The 22174-nt window shown below is 46.2% G+C and overlaps 1 protein-coding gene across 3 annotated transcripts in view; it reads left to right on the top strand.

The window, feature by feature from the left end:
- Nucleotides 1–4090: 4090 nt before the first annotated feature.
- The window catches only part of FCHSD2 (FCH and double SH3 domains 2), a 122276-nt gene continuing 104192 nt past the window's right edge, over nucleotides 4091–22174 (top strand). For 2 of the 3 annotated variants that reach the window (XM_069026558.1, XM_069026549.1), the window contains exons 1-2: nucleotides 4091–4246; nucleotides 6489–6586. In XM_069026558.1, coding sequence (XP_068882659.1) covers nucleotides 4226–4246; nucleotides 6489–6586 — 119 coding nt within the window. In that variant the 5' untranslated portion in view covers nucleotides 4091–4225. Of the gene's footprint in view, nucleotides 4247–6488; nucleotides 6587–22174 lie in introns of those variants that run through there. The other variant, XM_069026566.1, reaches the window with a different exon arrangement.

Here is a 22174-nt window from a genome sequence, read left to right as displayed (position 1 = left end):
AGAAATGCTCCTATACAAGAGAGCTGCAGAGGGACTTTGGGCAAGGGCCTGGAGGGACAGGACAAGGGGAATGGCTTCCCACTGCCTGAGGGAATAGATGGGATATTGGGAAGGAATTGTTCCCTGGCAGGGTGGGCAGGCCCTGGCACAGGGTGCCCAGAGCAGCTGTGGCTGCCCCTGGATCCCTGGCAGTGCCCAAGGCCAGGCTGGACAGGGCTTGGAGCAGCCTGGGACAGTGGAAGGTGTCCCTGCCCTTGGCAGGGGGTGGAACGAGATATTTTTTAAGGTTTCTTCCAACTAAACCATTCTGGGATTCTATGATATTCCTAAATATTCGTCTTTACCACAATTAAATATAGCACATTTCATATAAAAAGCTGACTTCCCGGGAGGAAGCTTCTCAGGAGCTGCTGTGCCGGCAGCCCCTCTCTCCACGGTCCCTGCTGGCGAGCAAACCCCTCTGCCGGGAGCGCTCCCGCCCGGTCAGCAGGCGAGCCCCGCCTCATCAGCACCGCCTGGGATCTGCTGCTGGAGAAGCTGCTCCGCCAGGGCTCCGGCAGCCGGAGCTGCCCCGTGCGCTCAGCACGGGCCCAGCGCGGGTTCCGGCTCGCCGGATGCTGCTCGGAAGCGCATCCTGGCAGCCGAGAGCCCTCCGACACAACGCGGTTTTGCACTTACAAAGGTTTAACCCCTGCAGGGATTAAATTCAGATGCGAATGTTGAAGTGGCCCAACGGGACAACGGAGCGGCCGCTCGGGAGCTGGGATCCACCACGGTGCCTTCGCCTGAGGATGGGAATCAAGGGAGCTCCGTTCGTTAAAGTTACTCTCCAAATTTTGTTTTTATGGCCAATTTTTTTTTTTTTTCCCCTGGGTGAGGGAATACGCTGCAGTTTTCAGCTGCGGGTTTGTCACCATTGGCTGGAATTTGGCTCTTGAGTTTTCCAACCTTTATGTCTCATCTCTGTTGGGGTTCCCTGAGAGGAGTGTGTTGCGCTAGGACTGTATTCTGTGCCCTCCTTAATTTAAAATGAAATGAAACAAAAGAAATGAAGCAAAATGAAATCAAATCAAATCAAATGAAATTAAAGGAATTAAATAAAATAAAACCAAATTAAATTAAACAAAGTAAAACAAAAGGTCAGGAAAATATAAAATAATAACTGGTCTAGTGGAAGGTGTCCCTGCCCATGGCAGGGGACGGAACTGGATGAGCTTTAAGGTCCCTTTCAGCTCAAACCATTCCATGATTCCATGAAGGGCTGCACACACAGATTCCACCCCCTTGCAGCCCTAAGAGAGAGATGCGATATATTTTCCCAGCATCTGCTGATGCACCAAGTCTCACTAATCATTTCAAGCTTCCCGGGGAGAAAGAGTTAAGACTAATTAGCAGCACTAAATAAACTAATAACTGGAGGGGAAAGGAGAATTCAAGTTGCATTTTAGTTTTAAAGGTGGTTAAAGAATCTTTAAAGGCGAAGGGTCATTTTCTGGGAGCTGGAGCAAAGCAGCTCATCAATAATGAAGGAGCCGGCGATGGAGCAGCGGCAGCAACGCTGGAGCACTTGGGAAAATGCAATTATGGGAATTGCCTGATGCTCTGTGAACTGCCCCGGTAATTTGCTTAAGGGAACAGCCAAATGCACTTTAATATTTCAAAGATTTTGTTGCAGCAGAACTAATGAGCCAAGGCCACGAATTTCAGTGCTGGGGCGGGGGGTTAAAACCCCAAAAAGCACCTCTGCTCAGGGGGTTTTAATCCACACCCAGAGAAACATGACAGGGCTGGGAGCATCAGTTCTGCCTCCTGGGCTCTCTGTGTCTGCAGTGCTCAAGGGTTCAGCTTTGTTTTATTTTCCTTTGGTTAAAACCAGCCCCCGGCAAAGGCTTGTGTCTGGGTGCTCTGCTCCCAGCGTGCTGCCCTTGGGATGCACCAGGATCTGGGTGCAGCATCAAGGGATTTCTCCAGCCGCTGTCAGGGGGTCGTGGTCCCTCATGTACTTCAACTCCAGCTCAAGTCCAGCTCTTGCTGCCCAGCTTTGTTTGGGCGGCCTGGAAAGTGGTGGGGGGAAGGGGATGGCTGGTTTGGGGAACATCCCCGGCATGCCACGAGCTGTGTCCGGCACCCCAATCCCAGTGTGTGGATCCTGCACTGCACTCCACTCCTCCGTGTACCTCCCTGCACCCCAGAGCACCCCAACCACTCCCCTTCACTGCCCCATGAACACCTTGCCCCCTCCCTGTGCAAACCCCTTCACCCCTGTGCACCCCCTTGTGCAAACCCCAAACCCTTCGTGTACCCCCTTGTGCATCCCCTCCGCACCCCCGCGCCCTCATTGTGCCCCGCCGCGCACCCCAGACACACCCGCACTGTGCACACCCCCGCACACCCCATAACCCCGTTACACCCCTATTGCTCACACCCCATTGTGCACGTTCCCCGTGTACCCCCCTGTGCACACCCGTGCGCCCCCATACACACCCTGTACCCCCCCTTCACACCCTGAACACCCCATACACACCCTGCACACCCCATACACACCCTGCACACCCCATACACACTCTGCACACCCCATACACACCCTGCACTCTCCCATACACATCCTGCACACCCCCTTCACACCCTGAACACCCCATTCACACCCTGCACCCCCCCTTCACACTCTGCACACCCCATACACACCCTGCACTCTCCCATACACATCCTGCACACCCCCTTCACACCCTGCACCCCCCCTTCACACCCTGCACCCCCCATACACACCCTTCACACCCCCATTCACACCCTGAACACTCCATTCACACCCTGTACCCCCCTTCACACCCTGCACACCCCATACACACTTTGCACCCCCCATACACACCCTGCACTCTCCCATACACATCCTGCACACCCTCTTCACACCCTGCACCCCCCCTTCACACCCTGCACACCCCCGTACACACTCTGCACACCCCATACACACTTTGCACCCCCCTTCACACCCTGCACACCCCCATACACACCCTGCACTCCCCCATACACACCCTGCACACCCCCATACACACCCTGCACTCCCCCATTCACACCCTGCACACCCCCATTCACACCCTGCACACCCCATACACACCCTGCACCCCCCATACACACCCTGCACTCCCCCCTTCACACCCTGCACACCCCGTACACACCCTGCACACCCCATACACATCCTGCACCCCCCATACACACCCTGCACACCCCATACACACCCTGCACACCCCCATTCACACCCTGCACCCCCCATACACACTCTGCACCCCCCTACACATCCTGCACCCCCCATACACACCCTTCACACCCCCATACACACTCTGCACCCCCCGTACACACCCTGCACACCCCATTCACACCCTGCACCCCCCATACACATTTTGCACCCCCCATACACACCCTGCACACCCCATACACACTTTGCACCCCCCTACACACTCTGCACACCCCATACACACCCTGCACCCCCCATACACACCCTGCACACCCCATACACACCCTGCACTCCCCCCTTCACACCCTGCACACCCCATACACACTTTCCACCCCCCTTCACACCCTGCACACCCCCATTCACATCCTGCACACCCCCATACACACCCTGCACCCCCCATACACACCCTGCCCCCCCATTCACGCCCCCATCCCCTCCATTCCCCCCCGTGTCCCCCCCGTGCTCCCTCCCCCGGCGCCGCCGCTCCCCTCGCGCCCCCTGGCGGCCGCCGCGTTCCCCGCAGCCCCGCGCGCGCCGGGGGCGTTCCCGCCCCGCCCCTGCCCAATGGCGGCCGCCGGGGGCGGCGCAGGCCCCGGGGCGGCCACCAGGGGGCGCGCGCGGCCGCCGCGCGACTCTCATGGCGTTGGTTTTTAATTTTTTTATTTTTTTCCTTCTTCCTTTTTATTTTGTTTCCCCCCGTCTTTCTCCGAAGTCTCTCGCCGCTCTCCCTCCGCCGCTCCCCAGCGCCGGGACGCTGCTCCGCTGCCCGTAAGGAAGAGGCGGCCTCCCCCCGCCGATCCTCCCCGCCTCCATCCCTCCCTCCCTCCCCTCCTTCCCCGCTCCTCCCGCCGACCGGGACTCGCCCCGGACCGGGAGGGAGACGGTCGCTGCCCGCTCCTCCTCCTCCTGCTGCTCCTCCTCCTCCTCCCGCAGCGGGGGCCGCATCCTGCTGCCGGAGGGGAGGGAATTGATGTGGATACCCAGCGCAGCACCACCATGCAGCCGCCGCCGAGGAAGGTGAGACCCCCGCCCGGCGCAGGGGGGGCTGTGCATGGAGGGGCCGGGGGGCGGCTGGCGGTGGTTCTGGGGAGGGTGCGGCGTGGGGTGGGTTTGGGGTACGGGGGGGATGTTGGGGTCCGAGGGCGCGGGGAGGGGGGCGCAGGGTGGGCTGTGCGGTGGGGGAGGCTGCGGGAAGAAGGTTTGGAAAGCGAGTGCGAGTGCTGGGAAGGGAGTGGGGGGTGCAGCGGCGAGTTGGGGGCTGGGGGGGCTTCGGCGAGGGTGGCCCTGCAAGGTGGTCGTGAGGGAATGTCGGGGGGGGTGTTGGGGACTGGGTAGGGATGGCCGGGGTGGCCGTGGGGTGGGATGGATTGGGTTGGGAGTGAGCTCTGGAAGCAGGACAGGGCATGGATGGGGACGCAATGGTGAGGATGGAAGTGCAGGGGAGCCGCGCTCGGTCAAGGACCCCATCCCCAGCAGAGGCTCTCCAAGGGAAGGGCTGGGAGGCGGTCAGTGGCTGCTGAGGGCTTGGCTGCATGGAGGCGTTCAGGTTGCGCTGCTTTTGGGGTGCTACCATGGGAATTTTGGGGGATCGTGTGGTGTGTTGGTGCCAACAGCGAGGGGTTGGTGGTTTTGGGGAAGAAGGTCACGTCTGAAGTTGATCCAGGGACGCAGACTATCCCGGCATGTGCCAGGAGCACACGGGAGCAGGGACAGCCGGAATGGTACAGCATTTTCACACGCGTTCCCATGCGCCATGGGAGCGACCTGCAGATGCACCGGAGGCTCTCCGGTGACCCTGGGATCCGTGGGAATGTGGGAATGTGGGGTGCTGCCCGTCGGGGGGACTGGTGTGGGAACAGAGGCAAGCAGGAATGGACATCTGGGGAACAGGCCGTGCCCAGTGTGGCTTGTCTGGGTAGGCAGGTTGGTATCTGGGAGACCGGAGCTGCAGCGGGGTCCTGAGCTGGTCCGTGGTGATTTCTGGGTTGGTCATTTGGGGGTTGTGCGGCATGGTCGGGGTGTGGGGAGTAGGGAGAGCTGGAGAGGATGGAGAGGCTGCTCCTGTGCAGGCACCAGGGGAAGGAGTTCTGTGGGGTTGAGATCTGTGTGTGTTCCATGTCGGTGATGCTGCGCGGTTCGGGGTGGTTTGGGCGGTAATGGTTTGCAGCCCCAGGGAGATTCCCGCCTTGATGCTGGGATTTCCCCGTGGGGAGAGGAGATTGCAGGGGTTTGCCAGGTGGAGAACTGGGTAATAGTGACCAGGAGAGGAGGGAACACAACCAGAATTCCCTTGTCATGCCCAGAGCTCCCCAGTAGCCCTGGGAGGCAGCTGCAGTGAAAGTCTTTCCTTGGCTCATTCCTGCCTCCCAGCCTCTTGTTTTAGGGGTGGACTCCGCTTCTGTCAAAGAAAACCAATTTAATTTCAATCATTTCAATTTTATTCCGTGTTTGGTGGTTAATTTATTTCATGTGTGTGTCGTTGTTTGCATGTATTACTTCATTAGAGCTTATTTGCATTACCTGGGTTGTGTCGTGTGGGTTTATTTATTTTGAGTTGGGCTTTTTTTATATACAGATAAAACCAAAAATGCTGAAAGTTCATGTTAAAAATAGACACTTTTTCTGCTTAAAGTCAGGGGCATACATGTGATTTATTTTTTTGGTGTCATGGTTTTCAGAGTTAAAATAGAGAAGCTGATGAGATCCAGGAATTTTTTTTTTGCCTGGCTAGTGAAGAAGAGGGAGCTGGGTGCCCTTTTCCTCTGTGAATCTCACATCCCTCTGCAGCAGCAGTTTGGCATTTCTGTCCTCATGAATGCATAATGTGTTCAGAGATACTGGTGATCATTTTTTAGGCCGATATGTGGATTCCCTGTGATCACTAGAGGGCTTAAATGCCAAGAGCTCTTGTTTTATAAAAAACAAGAACAAAACAATTCCAAGGTTCCCCCAGCAAAACAAAACCATTCCCAGTACCTGTGCCATTAGTGCTGTCTGCCAGTTACCAAGTAGGTTCCCAAATTACTGGAATTTTAGCTGTGCAAGACCACCAGGCTCAAAGGAGAACCACACCAGTACTAAAAATGTAAAGCCAACCTTCTGAAGCCTTTTCCAGTTTGTTAGTTTCTTTTCTCATTGAAATGTGACATAAACTACATGAAATATAAGTGGTCTGTGGCTTTGTTTGTTTTCTTGTTGAAATGTGACATAAATGACACAAAGTGTAAGTGGTCCTTGGGTTTGTTTGGTTTTTTTGTAGGTGAAAGTTACACAAGTGCTGAAAAACATTCAGGTTGAGCAAATGACAAAACTTCAGGCCAAGCATCAGGCAGAATGTGATCTACTGGAAGATATCAGGTAAGGCTACAGAAAATGTTACCAAAATTCCTTTAAGGTCCAGTTTTTGGAAGAACATTTGAGTTACAAAATTCAGGAACTGACGATGGAATTTCCTCTTTGGATTTCCTGCTTTTAGGCTGTTAAAGTTTTGACACAGCTGGAAATTATAACTGGAGCTAACACAATGCAAACCATTTTTTCGTGTCTTCAATGGGGGAAATGTTAAAAGAAACTCACAAACAACATGCAAAAAACATTGGTCTTTTCAGCAATATTTCTTCATATAATATACTGAGACTTTGATTTACCAGTTTTAAAAGGCTGCTAAAATTACTGAAATATTTTAAAGCCACTGATGATTTATGTCTCACTAGAGATAGCTTTGAAAAGCACTTTTAAGCAGATTGCATTTTTTACCAGAAAGTTGCAAGAAGATATTTGCATTTATAATTTAAAACTCTGCACGGGTTCAAAACAATAGAGAAAATCCACACGACATTGCTTGGGAGGTTTCATTATTCATTTTACCTAATGTGATTTGCTTCTCTTGAAATTAAAGGTTTGCTTTTAACAAAATATGGTGGGAGTGGGTACCTGGCATTATATGGAGGATTAATCATTCCATTTCTGTATTCCATTTCAATATTCAGCAGTAGGTCCATTGTTGCCCTGCTCTTTTTGGCAGTGGATAGTCCACATGTTAATTATTTAAATGAGATTTCCTGCTTGATGTTTGTATATTAAATGCAAGTGTTTGGCTTTGACAGATGAAGTTCTGTTTATCTCACTATCAGTGTCCTCCATAAATCAGAATGTCAAGGCCTGAGCCTTTTCTCCCCCTTGTTTTTTGGGTGTTGAAGCACTTCTTTGTATGGGAAAGATCACAGCATTCATTTCCTCAGATTAACATTATTCTGGGAAGTGTGTAACTCGCAAATGCTGAGTAATAAGTAACAGAGTGATCCAAGGAATTCTCCCCCCTTAGATGGAAACTTATTTTTAGAGCATCTAGGCTGGGTACTTCTGCTCTAGCCCAGGTTTTGTTAGCACTTGCTATTTTTCAGGAGCTTATGCTCACTGCAGTCTGTGTTCTGTTGAAAGATGTCATAAGCCTGTGGATACAAACCCAGGAAAACGTGAAAATGCCGGCTTAAAATGTTTTCCTTTAATGTAATTTAATTTCTGCAGTTAATTAATTTTCTGAATTTTAATGCTGGGGATTAGGAAGCCGAGTTAATACATTTAATTCACTCCCGTGGTCACTGAGTGTGTTCAGCACTCTGGTTGCAGAATTGCTGCGTGGATTTACAGATTAAACATTCTTTCAGTGTGGGATGATGAGATGGGGTATGGCACTCCGTGGTGTCGGTGATTTGTTCAAGTATCAGATAAGAGAATCAGAGAGAACCAGGGAATTTGGGGTTAAAAGCATTTGCTGAACAAGCCCTGGTCTCGGGGCGTGATGCAGAGGCCTTTGAATTGGGAAGGGGGAAAGCTTTGGGGGCTCCATGGTGTTGGTCAGGGTGTGATGCTCGTGCCTCAAGTTGGGTTATCAACCTCGCCCTAATATCCTGTGTAATTTATGGCTGGATTCAGGATATGCAGCCACCGTGGTTCCGGAGCGTTCCAGAAAGCTGGAACCACACACAGGATCTTTTTGTCTCTGGAAGGAAGGTTTATTTTTATAGTAAGCACCCTGCTGTTATCCAAAAGTATGGAATTTTAGCAGAGTGCCATTTGTTTATCGGGACTCGGAAGACTTTGGGTCCTTTGGTAGTATTTTTGAAGCTTTTGGGCACTGCAGGAGCACAACTTTGTAGTCGGAATTCCAGCAACTGACATGCTGCAATGGCAACAGGAAACACTGAATCAGGGCTTGCAAACCAGTGATTAAAAAGGCATGTTTGAAAAAGTTACTTTATTGTGAATAATTGCTTCATTTGTTGGCACATCAATGCAAGCATTCAAATCATATTTTTTGTCTCACTTTGGTTGGGTTTCGTGTGTAACTAAAGAGAAGTGATGGGAGGAAAAGATCAGAAAGTTCTCCAGCAGAATACATCTATTGTCTGCTGTATTAGCAGATGATTTTTGGCAGTCTACCAGCCCATAAAGCATGCTTGCAGTTCCAGTAGCTTTGGTATCTTTATGCAAAGCTGGGGATTCTTGGTTGGGGTTGAGGTATATGTGTGTAACTACCCTTTTTTTTGGATGGCTTTTGACGCTATGTAAAATTCTAGTATTTATTTAAAAAAATACCAAATGTCCATTTCAGTCTAAACAAACTGTGTTGTGTTCCTCTGTGGGAGCTCAGTAGCACTAAAGCTGAAGTCTCTTTCAGTGACAAGACTAATAAAAAATGTGTTTGAAATGTGTTAGCAAATAGATTTAAAAATACATTTCTGTGTTTATAATCTCTGTTTGGCTCTTTGTGTTACATTTCTTCATGCTCAGTGACTGGGGAATTCGGGGAACAAGTGATTCAGGATGCTTTTAGGGTCTTTGGCTTACTTTTAGGCATGACGTGTTTATCTTCTGTAGCTCACTAAAGCTATCTCATCCCTTCATGTGGGAGATGTGTGTTGGCATTACCATAAAAAAGATTGTCTCTCTGCCACTGGGACGGAGAAAGAGTTTTCTCCCTGACAAGTAAATGTAGGTTTTGTTGCTGTGATCCAGAAACCCTTCAACATTTGTGGCAAGGAGTCCTTCACTCCATCCACACTGGCTGCTGTTAGACAGTGAGTTACCTATTTTTCTTCTGGGCTATGAATGGCTGAATTTATCAGAGGTGTTAGCAATATTAATGTATTTTATTTTGGCTTTAAGATTGACTTACTTGACTGATGGTAGTAACTAAGTCACAGCCAGGGTCTGCAAATGCTCTTGGTTTGCTGGGACACACACAGGGATGCTTTCCTTTTGTGTGTGTACAAGTGCCTGCAGAATTGTAAAGAAGTCTGTATGATCCACATGTTAATTCAACTTGGCATTTCTGTGAGGTATTTATATGCTGCAGACTTTATAAACTCCATTAAGTGATAGTTGCTTTACCTTAAACATTGGGTCCTGCTTTTTCAAAGGCTCGAGTCTGCTTTTTCCAAAGCACTTGTGATACCTTTTGAGGTTTTGCTGAGGTCTCCTAAAATGTCCTTTTTAAAACTTCTTCACATTTGTGTTTTGCTAGAGAGAATGAAGTTGTGCTTATGTGTCTGTTTTCACTTCACTCTGGATGCAAGACGTAGGGCCAGGTCCACTGGCCCAACTAATTCTGCTGCAGCTCAGGGTGGGTGAGTTCTGTGGATTGGGGAACTCGCCCACCTGAAATCAAACCTTCCCTGGCTTTTCTCCCAGGTTATTTTGATAAATCCAGTCCCTGGTCCAGTGTGGCATGAGAGGGAGAAGGAGTGATGAGTACCTGAGGAAGGAGAGGGAAGGCAAAGCTACTCAGCAGCCCAGGTTCACATGGGTTTAAAGTCACTATGTAACCCCAGCCTGATGCCCCTGTAGAAGGAACAGCTGCTGCTTTGTGAGTTACAGCTCTGGAAAATTCACCTTATTTGAGTCTTAACTCGTTTTGGCTGTCTGGATGTGTTGGTCTACGTTGCTTCATCCTTTTAAGTCAGTTGAAAAGAGATGTAAGGATTGCCTGATTGCTGGCTGAGACAGAGTAACAATACAGTCCTTTCATTTATTGGATCCTGAATTTAGTTTTCTCAGGGTTTTTTCACATTCACAGTTTATAAGGAATTGCCAAAATGACAGGCTCAAAATCTACTCGTGCTCCTGATGTGGATGCAAATCTATGTACAAATACTTTCTTCTGTTTCCTTCCCTCTTCTCTCCTTGTGGTTTCTGCCTCCTGACTTTTTTTGTTGCTAAAGCTGCATTTTTCTGTGTCATTCACCTTTCTCCTGCTGCTGCCTTGCCTTTGTGGGGTGTCCTTGTGGGTCCCTTCCAGCTCAGAACGTTCTGTGATTTTCTGTCTTCCACCCTCGCCTCCAAAGCTTTGCCTTCTGATGATTCCTTCTCCTTTCCAATTTGTCAATTTATTCTTTTGTTTTTTTTCCTCCCAGGTGCTTCATCTCTTCCTTTTCTTTATCCAATTCTGATGTTGTGAATTTTAATTAGTTCTCAATTTCTGAGATTCTCTCCTATTTAATGTTAAGCAGAGCAACTGAAGGTGTCTTAAGGCAAGTGGGGAGATCTTGGGGCTCTTCCTTACCAATCTGAGCCCTTCCCTGTCTTGGATGCTGTTGCTGGGCTGTCCCTTCTGCAGGTTAGATGTGTATGAGGGAAGCAGTAATTCCAGGGCAGGATTTGTGTTTCTGTGCCCAGCATGAGGACAGAGAGCTCCTTCGATGCCTCAGCCTGTCATAACAAGCCAGAGCGAGCAGCAGAGATATTTAAAAAAAGAAAGTAAAAGTATGAATGAATTTACATCCGTAGCCAGCCAGTTCCTGCTCGTTTGAACATGTCATTTTGTGTGCTCAGATTATGCTCAGTGGAAGCTTTTGCTGTTGGATATACTTTGTACTCCCTGGTGGAATTTGTGCTCCTGGAATCTGGCTGGCTGTGTTGGCAGGTTCCTGGTAAGGTTTATGGCAGCTGGGGCTGAGTCTGGAGTAGAGATCAGCAGCAGTTCCAGTTTTAAATACAGCAAATCTACAAGATCCCTTAAAAGATGCAGTGTTAGGGAAGAGCCTCGTGGTGCTGTGGAAGGAGGAGCAGATGGAGAAAAAAGCTGTAAAATAATATGTATTTATAGGTGTGTGTAGCCATATGTATTAGAATTCCCTAAGAGATTCTGAATAATTTTAAGAAATCTCTGTTTTTCCTGCCCCCAGGCACGGTGGTGGTAGTGAGGAGTTTACCTTTCTTCCTGTTCTTTCCGGTCTCCAGTTGCAGGGAATGCAATTTGTTTGGATATTCCTGAACCTGGGCTGCAGAGCATGTTTGCCTCTGGCTAGTGGGTGTCTGATAAAGCCCCTTTTTTAAAAATTCATCTGTCCACGAGGAGGTCCAGCTCTTTTTTCCCTTTATACTGCTGAGAAATGTGTCCTTCCTTTTTCCTTCAAGGTCATTCCCTGCATTCAGCAGATACAATTCTTGCCTCTGGTGTTTGGGGCTTTATTTAAGTAGGAGCAGAGTGATTTGCTGTGCTTACAGGTTCTGAAACCTGCAACCTGCCGAAGTGGGAAGCAGCAGAAGAATCAGAAAAATTCCCGAAAACAATATGCAAAATGTTATTTTTTTCTGTGTTTTGACTCACACTTGAGGCTTTCCTTTGTGTGACTGGAATATTTATTTCTTTAAAACTTTCCATTTTCTTATGAGCTGATGACATTTCTTTCCTCCTGGGTTGCTCTTTCTCACCACTAGTGATTGTTTTGACTTTATTTTTGTACTTTCAATTTTTTTCCCAGGCTCTCTTAATTAGTTGAGGACACACAATTCATTGCTATAACTCTAAATAGGCAGAAATTTCAGAATTTTTGAGAAAAGTTGGTGCAGTTACTTCTGAGGAATATGCCATGTCAAGATACCACAGAATCTGTGGTCTGGGCACGTTACCTATAATTAGGCAGGGCTTTAATGAGATGCTCCCATTCTTGATGGAATTAAAATCTGGTGATGTTTTGACTGGAACTGTTTGAGGGAAGCTTGGAATGTACTTCTAAAAAAGCGGTTGCCTACTGGGTGTGGAAATCCAAGTTCGGAGCAAAAAAAGAAGAGTTTTAGTATAAACATGGCCACAGTGTAATGATTCAGGCCTGTCTTGGCATAGTGGAATTGAGAAATGGACCACATTCCTTCTCATTTTTTTTTATCCCTGACATACAAAAATTAATGGATCTCCTGTTTTAGTATTTCTGAGTACTTTTCAACTGATGAAAGCTGAAGTTCTGCTTTTTTGTAGCAGAACTAATAGTGTACAAAACCCCCAGCAAACCACTTCTCGCATCAGAATGAAAATTAATTTTTTTTTTCCATTTTTTTTTCTGTGAGGTTGCATTTGAGTGAGCTTTTTCTTCTTAAAGCAATTCCAACACACGCTCTGGAAGTCTGATTTTTAAGGACTTTCAGGAGAACCTGGGCTTATTCTGCTAAGCTGTGGCTTTAGTGCAAGTTTGTCTTCCAAGACATAACAAGAGGATTTGGGTTCTAAGTACAACAGCTCCTTGCCAAAAGTTGCATTTTCACTTTTGACTCAATGCCCCCTTTTTAAGAACGAAGTTGTCAGTTTGCAGAAAGTCGTGTGGGCTGGATTTCTTTTTCTTCCTGAATTTTATCCGAGCATGGCTTTTCCTGGACCTAACTCATGTTTTTCACCACGATGTTACTTGGCAGAGCTCTGGGAAACCAGCAGCTGCCATGAAGTCCTGTAAAGTTGCCTTGGTACAGATTTTTATGGGGATAGTTGCAATATATATATTAAAATATATGGCACAGGGTAGTTCTAAGGGAACAAAAAGCTGTTGCTTTGATCCACTTGTTCAAACACAAGCTGCTTCTTGGGTTGTCTTTCTTCATCACGTCACTTCTGTGATGAAGGCTTTCCTCACAGCTTTTAATCCCAGCTCTTGCTTGGAAACCCCTGTGTGTAAGGAGAATTGAAGACGTGGGGACATCCCACAAAGGTCATGATAAGCTGTGTTGGAAAGAGGAAGTGCATTCTTCCCATTCCAGACACAATTAGTGTGGCCTGGCTTGATTTCCTATGGTGGTGTGTTGTCACAGAGTGATGGAATATCCTCATGGAATGGACCCATCAGGATCATCCAGTCCAACTCCTGGCCCTGCACAAACACCCCAGAATCTCCCCATGTGTGAGAGTCTTGTCCAAAGGCTTCTTGAAGTCAGGCTTGGTGCTGTCACCATTCCCTGGGGAGCCTGTTCAGTGCCTGACCACCCTCTGGGGGAAGAATCTTTCCCCATATCCAGCCTCAAGCTTTTGTTCTGTGTAGTTTGGTGCCAGAAGGTTTATTTTCCAGGTTTTGCTGCCTTTGCCAGTCTCCCATCAGGAGACCTCGGAAACCTTGTGCCTTCTCAATGCTAGCATCCTGAAAAGTGAGGGGAATGGGATTATCAAATCACACACCATGTAAATATTCCTTGTAGGGGAGGCAGAGGTAAAAAGAGAGGTTGTGGGTTTGTTTTGATGGGTTTTTGCCCAGAAAAGGGCCAATGTAACATGGTTATTATCTTGGCTGCAGAGAACTTGGTGTCCTGACTTTTCTTGTCATTCCCAGCTGGTCCTTGAGATCAGCCTCTCCTGCTCCCAGTGAACTTTTGACCCAACTGATATCTTATCTTAACGCGTGGTGATTTCGGTTTTCTGATGAATATGCATCTGACTTTTTACTTTATTTTTTGTCTTAGTAAAATCAGTGACCTTGTTTAATCATCTTGATTGCTTTCTGCATATGAAAGCGCACAGAAAAGGTGTTCTGCATTTATACTTTTAAAAACTGGCTGTTGAAAAATGGCTAAAACCTTATCAAACCCAAGTTGCTCTGGTCAGATATTTGCAGTAAAATGAAACTGGTTTATAATGGCTCAGTGTGGTGCTTTTCTGACTGTTTTTTATAGTAGGTTTTAAAATTTTAATAACATTTTTCCAAAATGCAGGTAGGAATATGTTAAGTGGGGGGCTTGTTATTGACTTTAAACTTGTAAGTGTTGGGTTGTGTTTATTTATGGAGTTAATGCAATATCTCCAATTAAAACCTGAGGAAAGAGAGTTAAAGTATTGAATTAATGGTTGTAAGTTTTGGGTTGTGTTTATTTAGGAAGCAAATGGAATATTTCCAACTGAAAGTCGAGGAAAGAGAGTGAGTAAAAAAAAATAATCTATTGAAATCTAGCTTTTTTTCCCTGTGTGCTACTGTGAGCATGGAGATTCCATTCTCAGACTTTTAAAATTATTCATAACCTTCGGAGACGTTCCTTCTAAGAGCCTTTGGAGTTATTTTAAGCGTTCCTTTCTTTGTGCCACTGTGAGAACAGTTTGGGCCAATCCCCAGTGGCTCTGGGAAGGTTGTTCACACACTCCTCTCTCCTCCTGCGCCGGCTCCAGCAAACATCCTTTTAATGAGACAGACAAAACGCGCTGGTGTCTAATTTTATGAGAGGAGCTCAGCCATGCAGAAGACTTTCGAAGATTTATGGTGGTAAAGCCACTAAGTATAGTTATTTCTGGCCAGATGCAAGCCAATGTTGGTGGGGAAAATGTTGGCACTTGTGGCTGTGTTTAAATACAGTCCTGAGCATAAATAAGGTTTTTTGGGGGGGTTCTGCTGTGTTCTGTTTGCATTTTTGAAGGAGGAAAAAAAAGGGAGGAGGCAAGAAACTGAACAAGCTACAATTTTTCTTGAGGGTATGATACTCTGAGATGAGCTCAGATCAGAAGTGCTTTTAAAGATCTTTGAATATAAGAATGAATCATAGATGTGTAGAATGTTTTTGGATGGGAGGAAGATGTTAAAACTCATCCAGTCCCACCCCTGCCATGGGCAGGGACACCTTCCACCATCCCAGGTTGCTCCAAGCCCCATCCAGCCTGGCCTGGGACACTTCCAGGGATCCAGGGGCAGCCACAGCTCCTCTGGGTACCCTGTGCCAGGGCCTCCCCACCCTCACAGGGAGAAATTTCTTCCCAATATCCCATCCAGCCCTGCCCTCTGGATGGCCCCGTTCTTCCGTTGTGTCAACTGCACTGCTCAGCTTGGCGTCCTCTGCAAACTGGAAATTTGAGAAATCACTTAACTGTATAAAAGGTGGAATTACTTTGCTTTTATTTCAGGGTTTGAGTGTGACAGAGATGGGGGTCTGAAGTTCTTGATAAATGAAGTAGAATTGACTCCTATTTTTCAGCCTTTCAGCAGGGAGTAAAGTAGTTGTAATCTCTTGACATAATTGAGAATTTCTGTCTTGAAACATTGCCATTTGTTAGGCTGCTGAAATTCTGTTCATATTTGACCTGAAAATCGTTGTCTTTCCATCCTAAAGCCAGGCAGAGGCAGAAAAGACAGGCTAGATTGCCTTGTGAATTAAAAGGAATATTCAGAAGAGCAATAATAGGCAATGTTACGGTGTCTTGATTTCTAGCGGCTGCTTTTCATAGTCCTGATGTGTTCCCAGCCCGGTTTTAGCCTGTCTTATCTCTAAATATGCTTTGCTCATTTTCAGCTGTGTTGCCAGTGGTGAGAAAGGGCGTAGATGGCAGTGGCTTCCCATGTTATTTTAATGTGCTTGTTGTTTATGAAGTTTTCTTTCATGTTAATTGATTTTGTGTGATTGTTTCTAATTATCTCTCTGTGATCTGAGCTGGCTGAGCAAGAGGACAAGTAAATATCACTGCCTAGTAACACCTAATTAAGAAAGAGGTCCTGCTTTTGAATTTCCTCTTTGTCTTCTTATTCTTCCCCTGTTCTCAACTCTGTTCAGCCTCAGAGTTGAGTGAGAGAGCAGGACAGGGAATGACTGGAGAGGATCCAGCAGAGGCTACAAAGATGAGGAGGGACAGGAGCACTTCACTTACAGGGAAAGGCTGACAGGGAAAGGCTGAGGGAGCTGGGCTCCTCAGCCTCGCGAACAGACAGCTGAGAGAGGATCTTACCAATGCATACAAATATTTTAAGGCCAGGTGCCAAGAGGATGGGGACAGACACTTCCCAGTGACAGGCCAAGGGGCAGTGGGCACAAACTGGAGTGCAGGAAGTTCCACCTGAATATGAGGAAAAAAACTACTGTGAGGTGACAGAGCACCTGGAGGAGGCTGCTCAGAGAGGTTCTGCAATCTCCTTCCCTGGGCTTATTCAAAACTGCTCTGGGTGAACCTCCTTTGGCAGGGGGCTTGGACTGGGGGGGTCTCCAGAGGTCACTTCCAGCCCCAACTATTCCATGGTTGTATGAATTGGTGAGATTAAGAGAGGACCATCACAAGGGTGGGGATTTTTGGACATGAGTCACAGCAAAGCCCAAACCTTTGAATTTCAATAAATTTATTGAACCAGCTCCTGTGGCATTGGTTTAAGGTGATAAACTTAAGATATTTCACTGTACCAACAATACCAGGATGCTATTTAAAAGTAGATTTGCCTCCAGGGCACACCTCAAAAGACTGTCTAGTCCAACCCTACGAGGCAAAAGGAGCCTGGATGAAGTTACCTCACATCTGTATCTTGAAAACCTCCACAATGGGGACTCTACCCATCTCTGGGGAGCTTGTTCCAGGGACTGATGCTCTCTTTCTGAAATGTAGGAATTTGGGAGCAAAAAATTCAAGGCTCATTATTTGATCTCCTCTGGAACTTTGAGCAATCTCATCTTTTCTTTCCAGTGAAAAGAACATCAGTTCTCTGTGTAGCAAACATTAGAGTTTTTGGGGTACTTGTATGACTAGTATTTTTGGGATTGTTAGTGGGAGTTGCAGCTATTCCTTGTATCCCACATTTCCCACCCAGTAGTAGAAAAAGAGATGAGAGAAAAGTAATTTCTGCAGTTGCAGTAAAACTGGTTTGTACCTCCTTCTTAGCTCTTTTCTGTGTGTTTCAAATCAAAGCAAAAAGCTCAGAACTGTAACAGTGTGGGAGGTGTTGAGTCTCTCGAATCACTATAAATAGTGGCAGACTTGGGAGGACTTGGGAAGGCTTGGGAAGTGCACTAGTTCTCTTTGGGAATCTCATTTTCTTTTCCCTGTGATGTACGGGCTTTCAGGGGAGCATCTGCCTGAAACCTTCTGATTTGGCTGAACGTATGCTTGAATGATGTGCATTATGTTCAGATAGGTTAAAAAATGCAAACACCCTTTTTCTAGACATTTTTCATCCGTATTTGTATTAAATGATGTGAAAGCAGATTGTAGTTAATTGCTATGAGCTAATCAGCTGTGTAGAAAACAAAGAAGGCCCAATATTCTAGCTTTTCTAAGCATTTGAAGCTTAGGCTTTTCTGCTGAGGAGGTGAACAAAATCTTTGTGATTAACAAGAGTTTTTCATTTGGAAATCTGCAGAATTGTGATTGTAGTATCCAAAGAGTGGTTGAAGTTGGTGTTGCCTGTTGTTGATGAAAAGTGACTGGACGTGATCCCTGATGCCAGAGGAGCTGAATCCTCTATTTGTCTGTTGGGCATTTGGTGCTCAAGACATAGTTTTCAAAACCTGCATAAAGACTTGGATCACCCTCTAACGTGTCACTGGTAAAAATGTCCTTTAATTCTTTCTCCTGCACGTGCTTCCTGCGTACTGCCTCCTCTTTCAGTAAGAGGCTGCTCTCTTCCTTTCCATCTTAACGAGGAGCAGCGCAAGGAGGAGCCAAGGTATGTTTCTTTTCCCTGAAATCGAGCGTGGCCGTGTTATTATTCACAATTTCCTGGGGAGACTTGGACTTGTGACTGGTGTGTCCTGCAGCCAAGGTTTGCTGTTCCTGCGGGGCTCTGCTGTGCCGCAGGAACGCAGCCGTCACGGCGCTCTTTGTTCCCGAGTTTGGGGTGGTGTTTGAAACACCCCGGGCCTGGGTTATGAAGTGCCTCGAGCTTTGATCTGCCCTGAGAAGCTCGTTTGAGTTGGTGGGGGTGCTTTGATGTTCTCTGCTCGCTGGCTGCCAAGTCCTTCTGGTGGAGGTGCAGTGCAGAGCTGTTGTCCAGTTAAGAACCAAGACCTCATCTCTCCACGCATCCAAACACTTCTTTGCTTTCAGAGAGCAAATGGATCTTTCTGCTGGAGGAGTTTATCCATTGTAGTTTTTGATTTGTTTTTGTTCTAAATTTAGCAGGTTAGCTCAATACTGTGATAGAGGAGGGCTGGGCCCTTTTGTTGACACAGCTCACTGGATGTTTGAAATGCCTTTTGCCTTCTCTGCACCCAGCTGTGCTGCTGAACTGGCAGCCCAGAGGCAGCTGACAGGAAAGGCTGGGAGAATTGGGATTGTTCAGCCTGGAAAAAGAGAAGCTTCGGGGTGACCTAATTGCCCCTTCCAGGACTTGAAAGGAGCCCATAAGAAAGATGGAGAAGGACTTGGGACAATGGCATGGAGTGCCAGGACAAGGGGAATGACGTCAAACTGCTAAAGAGCAGGGATAGTTGGGTTTTGGTGGGCGAGTTCTTCCCTGTGAGGGAGGTGAGGTCCTGGCACAGGCTGCCCAGAAAAGCTGTGGATGCCCCTGGATCCCTGGCAGTGCCCAAGGCCAGGTTGGACAGGGCTTGGAGCGAGCTGGGATAGTGGAAGGTGTCGCTGCCCATGGCAGAGAGTAGAACTAATGATCTTTCAGGTCCCTTCCAACTCAAACCATTCTGTGATGAACCTGTATTAACAGCCCTGTTCTGGTTTTACTGGAGCTCAGGAAAAATGGTTGTAACTACATTATACTCCTATATGTGTTTGGAGCAGCCAGTGCTGCTGCAGTTAGTAAGCAAGATCAATATTCTTGTCAGTGGCAAGAAGACTGGATGACTTGACCCCTTTGAGATATCTTTTCCATATCTTTTTTTGGTTGGAAATAGACTAAGTTTCTCCTTTTGGGAAAAACTTTATAAGGAATACTCATATTAAAGGAACAACTGGACTTGGCACTTGGCGGTGCCAAGGTGGTGATCAGCCAAAACCTGGACTCGATGATCTCAGAGGTCTTTCCAACCTAAGGGATTCTGTGATTCTGACATATATCTACAGATAAGATTTTAGAAGTTGGGCCACATGTTTTCAGTGAGCTGTTACATTTTACTGACTTAAAAAATAACAGTACATATACTGTACTCTTCTAAAACAGGGTGATTGTGCTTTGAGGAAAAAACCCATTATAGTAATTATTATTATTACCTGTAGAATCCATTAAAATACAGAATTTGACTTACGTCAGCGTTAGTGACAATGAAACCTTGAGAAGGGCGTCATGTAAAATTGAAGTGCTTATATTAAGATTGTAGGCAAAGAAAGGAGAGAAAAGTCTTTGTAATAAACCTGGGTGGCACTGTCAAGATTCCTAAGATGTGACAGATGAGTAAACTAAGAACTCCAAGGTGGTTGTTGCCTGCTAAAAAGCCTTTTGCAGATCCAGGGTGGAATAAGAAGCATGAATGATGAAATGTGTCTTGGCTTCTTGCTGTTAAGCAAATGGGGATCAAAGAAACTCCTCATATTCCTGTTTTCTAAAAGCTCCTGGTAGACAGTCTGAATTATAACATCCTAGGCTGTTTTTCTTCTGAAAGGGAAATGCCTTGGATATGATGAATGGGGTTTGGGGAAGCTATAGAAAAGTACCCTTGTATTTGTCTAAACTGTATCTCTCCCTAATGTTTGCTTAGTTTCCCATTTTAAAACAAAAACTCATTAGTGATCATTTTAAATACACTTCAGCTCTGAAATCAATCCTTGATTTGTTGTGAATGTTAATGCTATAAAGAGGGCACGCTTTTATTTTGAAAAGGGTAAATGAAATGCTCACATTCACCAGCAGCTTTCCGGCGGTTCTTTTTTGCTTTCTTTTTTTATTCTACTGAAGGAAAAACTATTGTTTTAGCATTGTTTTGTGTCTGGATGTCATGTTCCTCTGATCACACGCTGGACTGCTAATACTTCTCTGAGACAAATTGCTGAAAACATTGGCTACGTTTGAGGTTGCAAGAATTCTCTATATATAGTGACAGAATTGATTTTTTTGGCTCTGTTGCTAGTGGCAACTCATCCTAATCCCAAACTGTACAGTAATGTGATTTATGGGGAGTACATTGCTCGCTAGTGAATGTTGTCTGGAATTTTTTTCTCTGTGCATTGCTACAGGGGCACTGTTCAGGCACGAGGTAAAGCTATTTCATGGTTTATCATAGGTGGTGTGGATTAGAATATTGAAAATAATGAATAAAATCATAGCTCGGAAGTGGATTTGGAAGAAAACTGCTTTGTTGTTTTTGATAGATTTATAAAGGAGAAATTTTTCATTAATTGGGAGCTTGTGCTGATAAAAATCACAACTACATCCTGTTTAAGGCCTGATTTGCTTGTGGGTACTTTCACACCAAGAATTTTGCATGTGGTAATATTTTTTGTTTAAATCAAATAAATTTTACTGAGCATTAAAAATCTTCTGTTAGAAACGTTGCCAAGATGTGTTACGTATGTTCAAATATGTTCTGTATATTGTAAAGAGCACTGAGAATTGTTGTAAAGAGCTCTCAGAATTGTACCCCTGGCCTGTGCCAGTCGTGATTGACCTCTGAACGTCCTGCTCAAAACTGTGACTTCGTAACACGTTGTGTGGGGAAGTTTCAGGTTTGAAGTGCATCAGTTAAACTACTGTCAGTAAGCAATGCACTCTTGAAAATCCAACTGGGCTTTTTAGGAAGGGACATTTTTGTAACAGCAGGAAATCATTCATGGTTGGTCATGATGATCTTCAAGGTCTTTTCCCACCTGAACAATTCTGTGTGTGAGAACTTGTGAAGTCAGGAAGTTCAAAGTTAGACTGTCTGGTGTTTGTTTTTCGAAGCAGGAGCTCATTTATCTGCTCTCAGTGGGCATGGCAGGCAGGGTTTTTACTCCTTTGAGTTGAGTGGGGTTAGAAGAACAGTAGTGCCTGCAGTTGCTTGAGGGGATGGCAGGAGGATGATCCAGGTAATGAAAATTGTGTGAAAACTGGAGTAAAAACAGTTGTAGGTGAGTGCTGGCAGGACAAGCAGGAGACTGCTTTTGTCACGAAGATATTATGCACAACTTTGATTCCTTGATTATATAGTTTGCTATATCCTGATATATTGAAATACTGGTTGAAATATTTTCAGCTTCAGTACCTCTGTTTACATTCGGGAGAATTTTCCTTCCGTGTACTTCTATCTTAGTTGAGGATAAGTGGAGATTTAAAGAGTAAACATTCCAAAGGACAAATGGTCACAAAGCTGTCGGAGCTGATTAGTTTTAGGTGTGAGATGAACAGGCTTCTAATTAGGTACAGGGCAGAGATGCAGAATCCAGTGCAGATGTGAGTTACTGTAAATCCTCTGTGGAGCAGAAATACGGAGCAGGGCTCCTCAGGGTGGTAAAATGTTCTGTAGTGGCTGAATCAACAAGGGATTACTGTGTGCTTGGCTATTGTAGCTCCTGTTTGCTCAGGGAAAAGCTGTTAGAAAATGGTGAGATGCATTGTAGAAAGGAATTTGTAGAGGAGAGAAGAGCTCTGCTGTGCTGCAGGATGTTTGAACTGCCAGTTACTCCCTTCTGCAGGAATTTCTGAAGCTCTGTTTGGAAGAGCTATTTTAAGACTTAAAGAGGAGACAGTACAGAGTATGTATATTAAAGTCAAGTTTAAAAAAAGGCCACTTTTTTTTTTTCTTTTGTGCTCGCCAGAGAACTGGAGCAGTGCACTGAGGTAAGCAGAAAGTGAGGGCTGGCTTGCCAGCGAGCTGCAGGAAGGAGAGCTGAATTCCTTGACTCAGCAAGCAAAGAGTTTCCTGATGTTACAAATATTTGTGCTTCACAAGTTGTAAAGATGCCCTTCACACGTCTGCTGAGATCAGGCAGACCTCAAGTGGATCCATAAGCAGGAAATGTCACTGGCTTCTCGTGCTGGGTCAGAGAATTTCTTTGTGGGCAAAAATTTAGGCTGTGGG

The sequence above is a fragment of the Aphelocoma coerulescens genome, chromosome 1 (assembly GCF_041296385.1).
Source record: "Aphelocoma coerulescens isolate FSJ_1873_10779 chromosome 1, UR_Acoe_1.0, whole genome shotgun sequence".
NCBI lineage: Eukaryota > Metazoa > Chordata > Aves > Passeriformes > Corvidae > Aphelocoma > Aphelocoma coerulescens.
The sequence above is the reverse complement of the archived record's forward strand: the minus strand, read 5'-3'. Positions and strand labels throughout refer to the sequence as shown.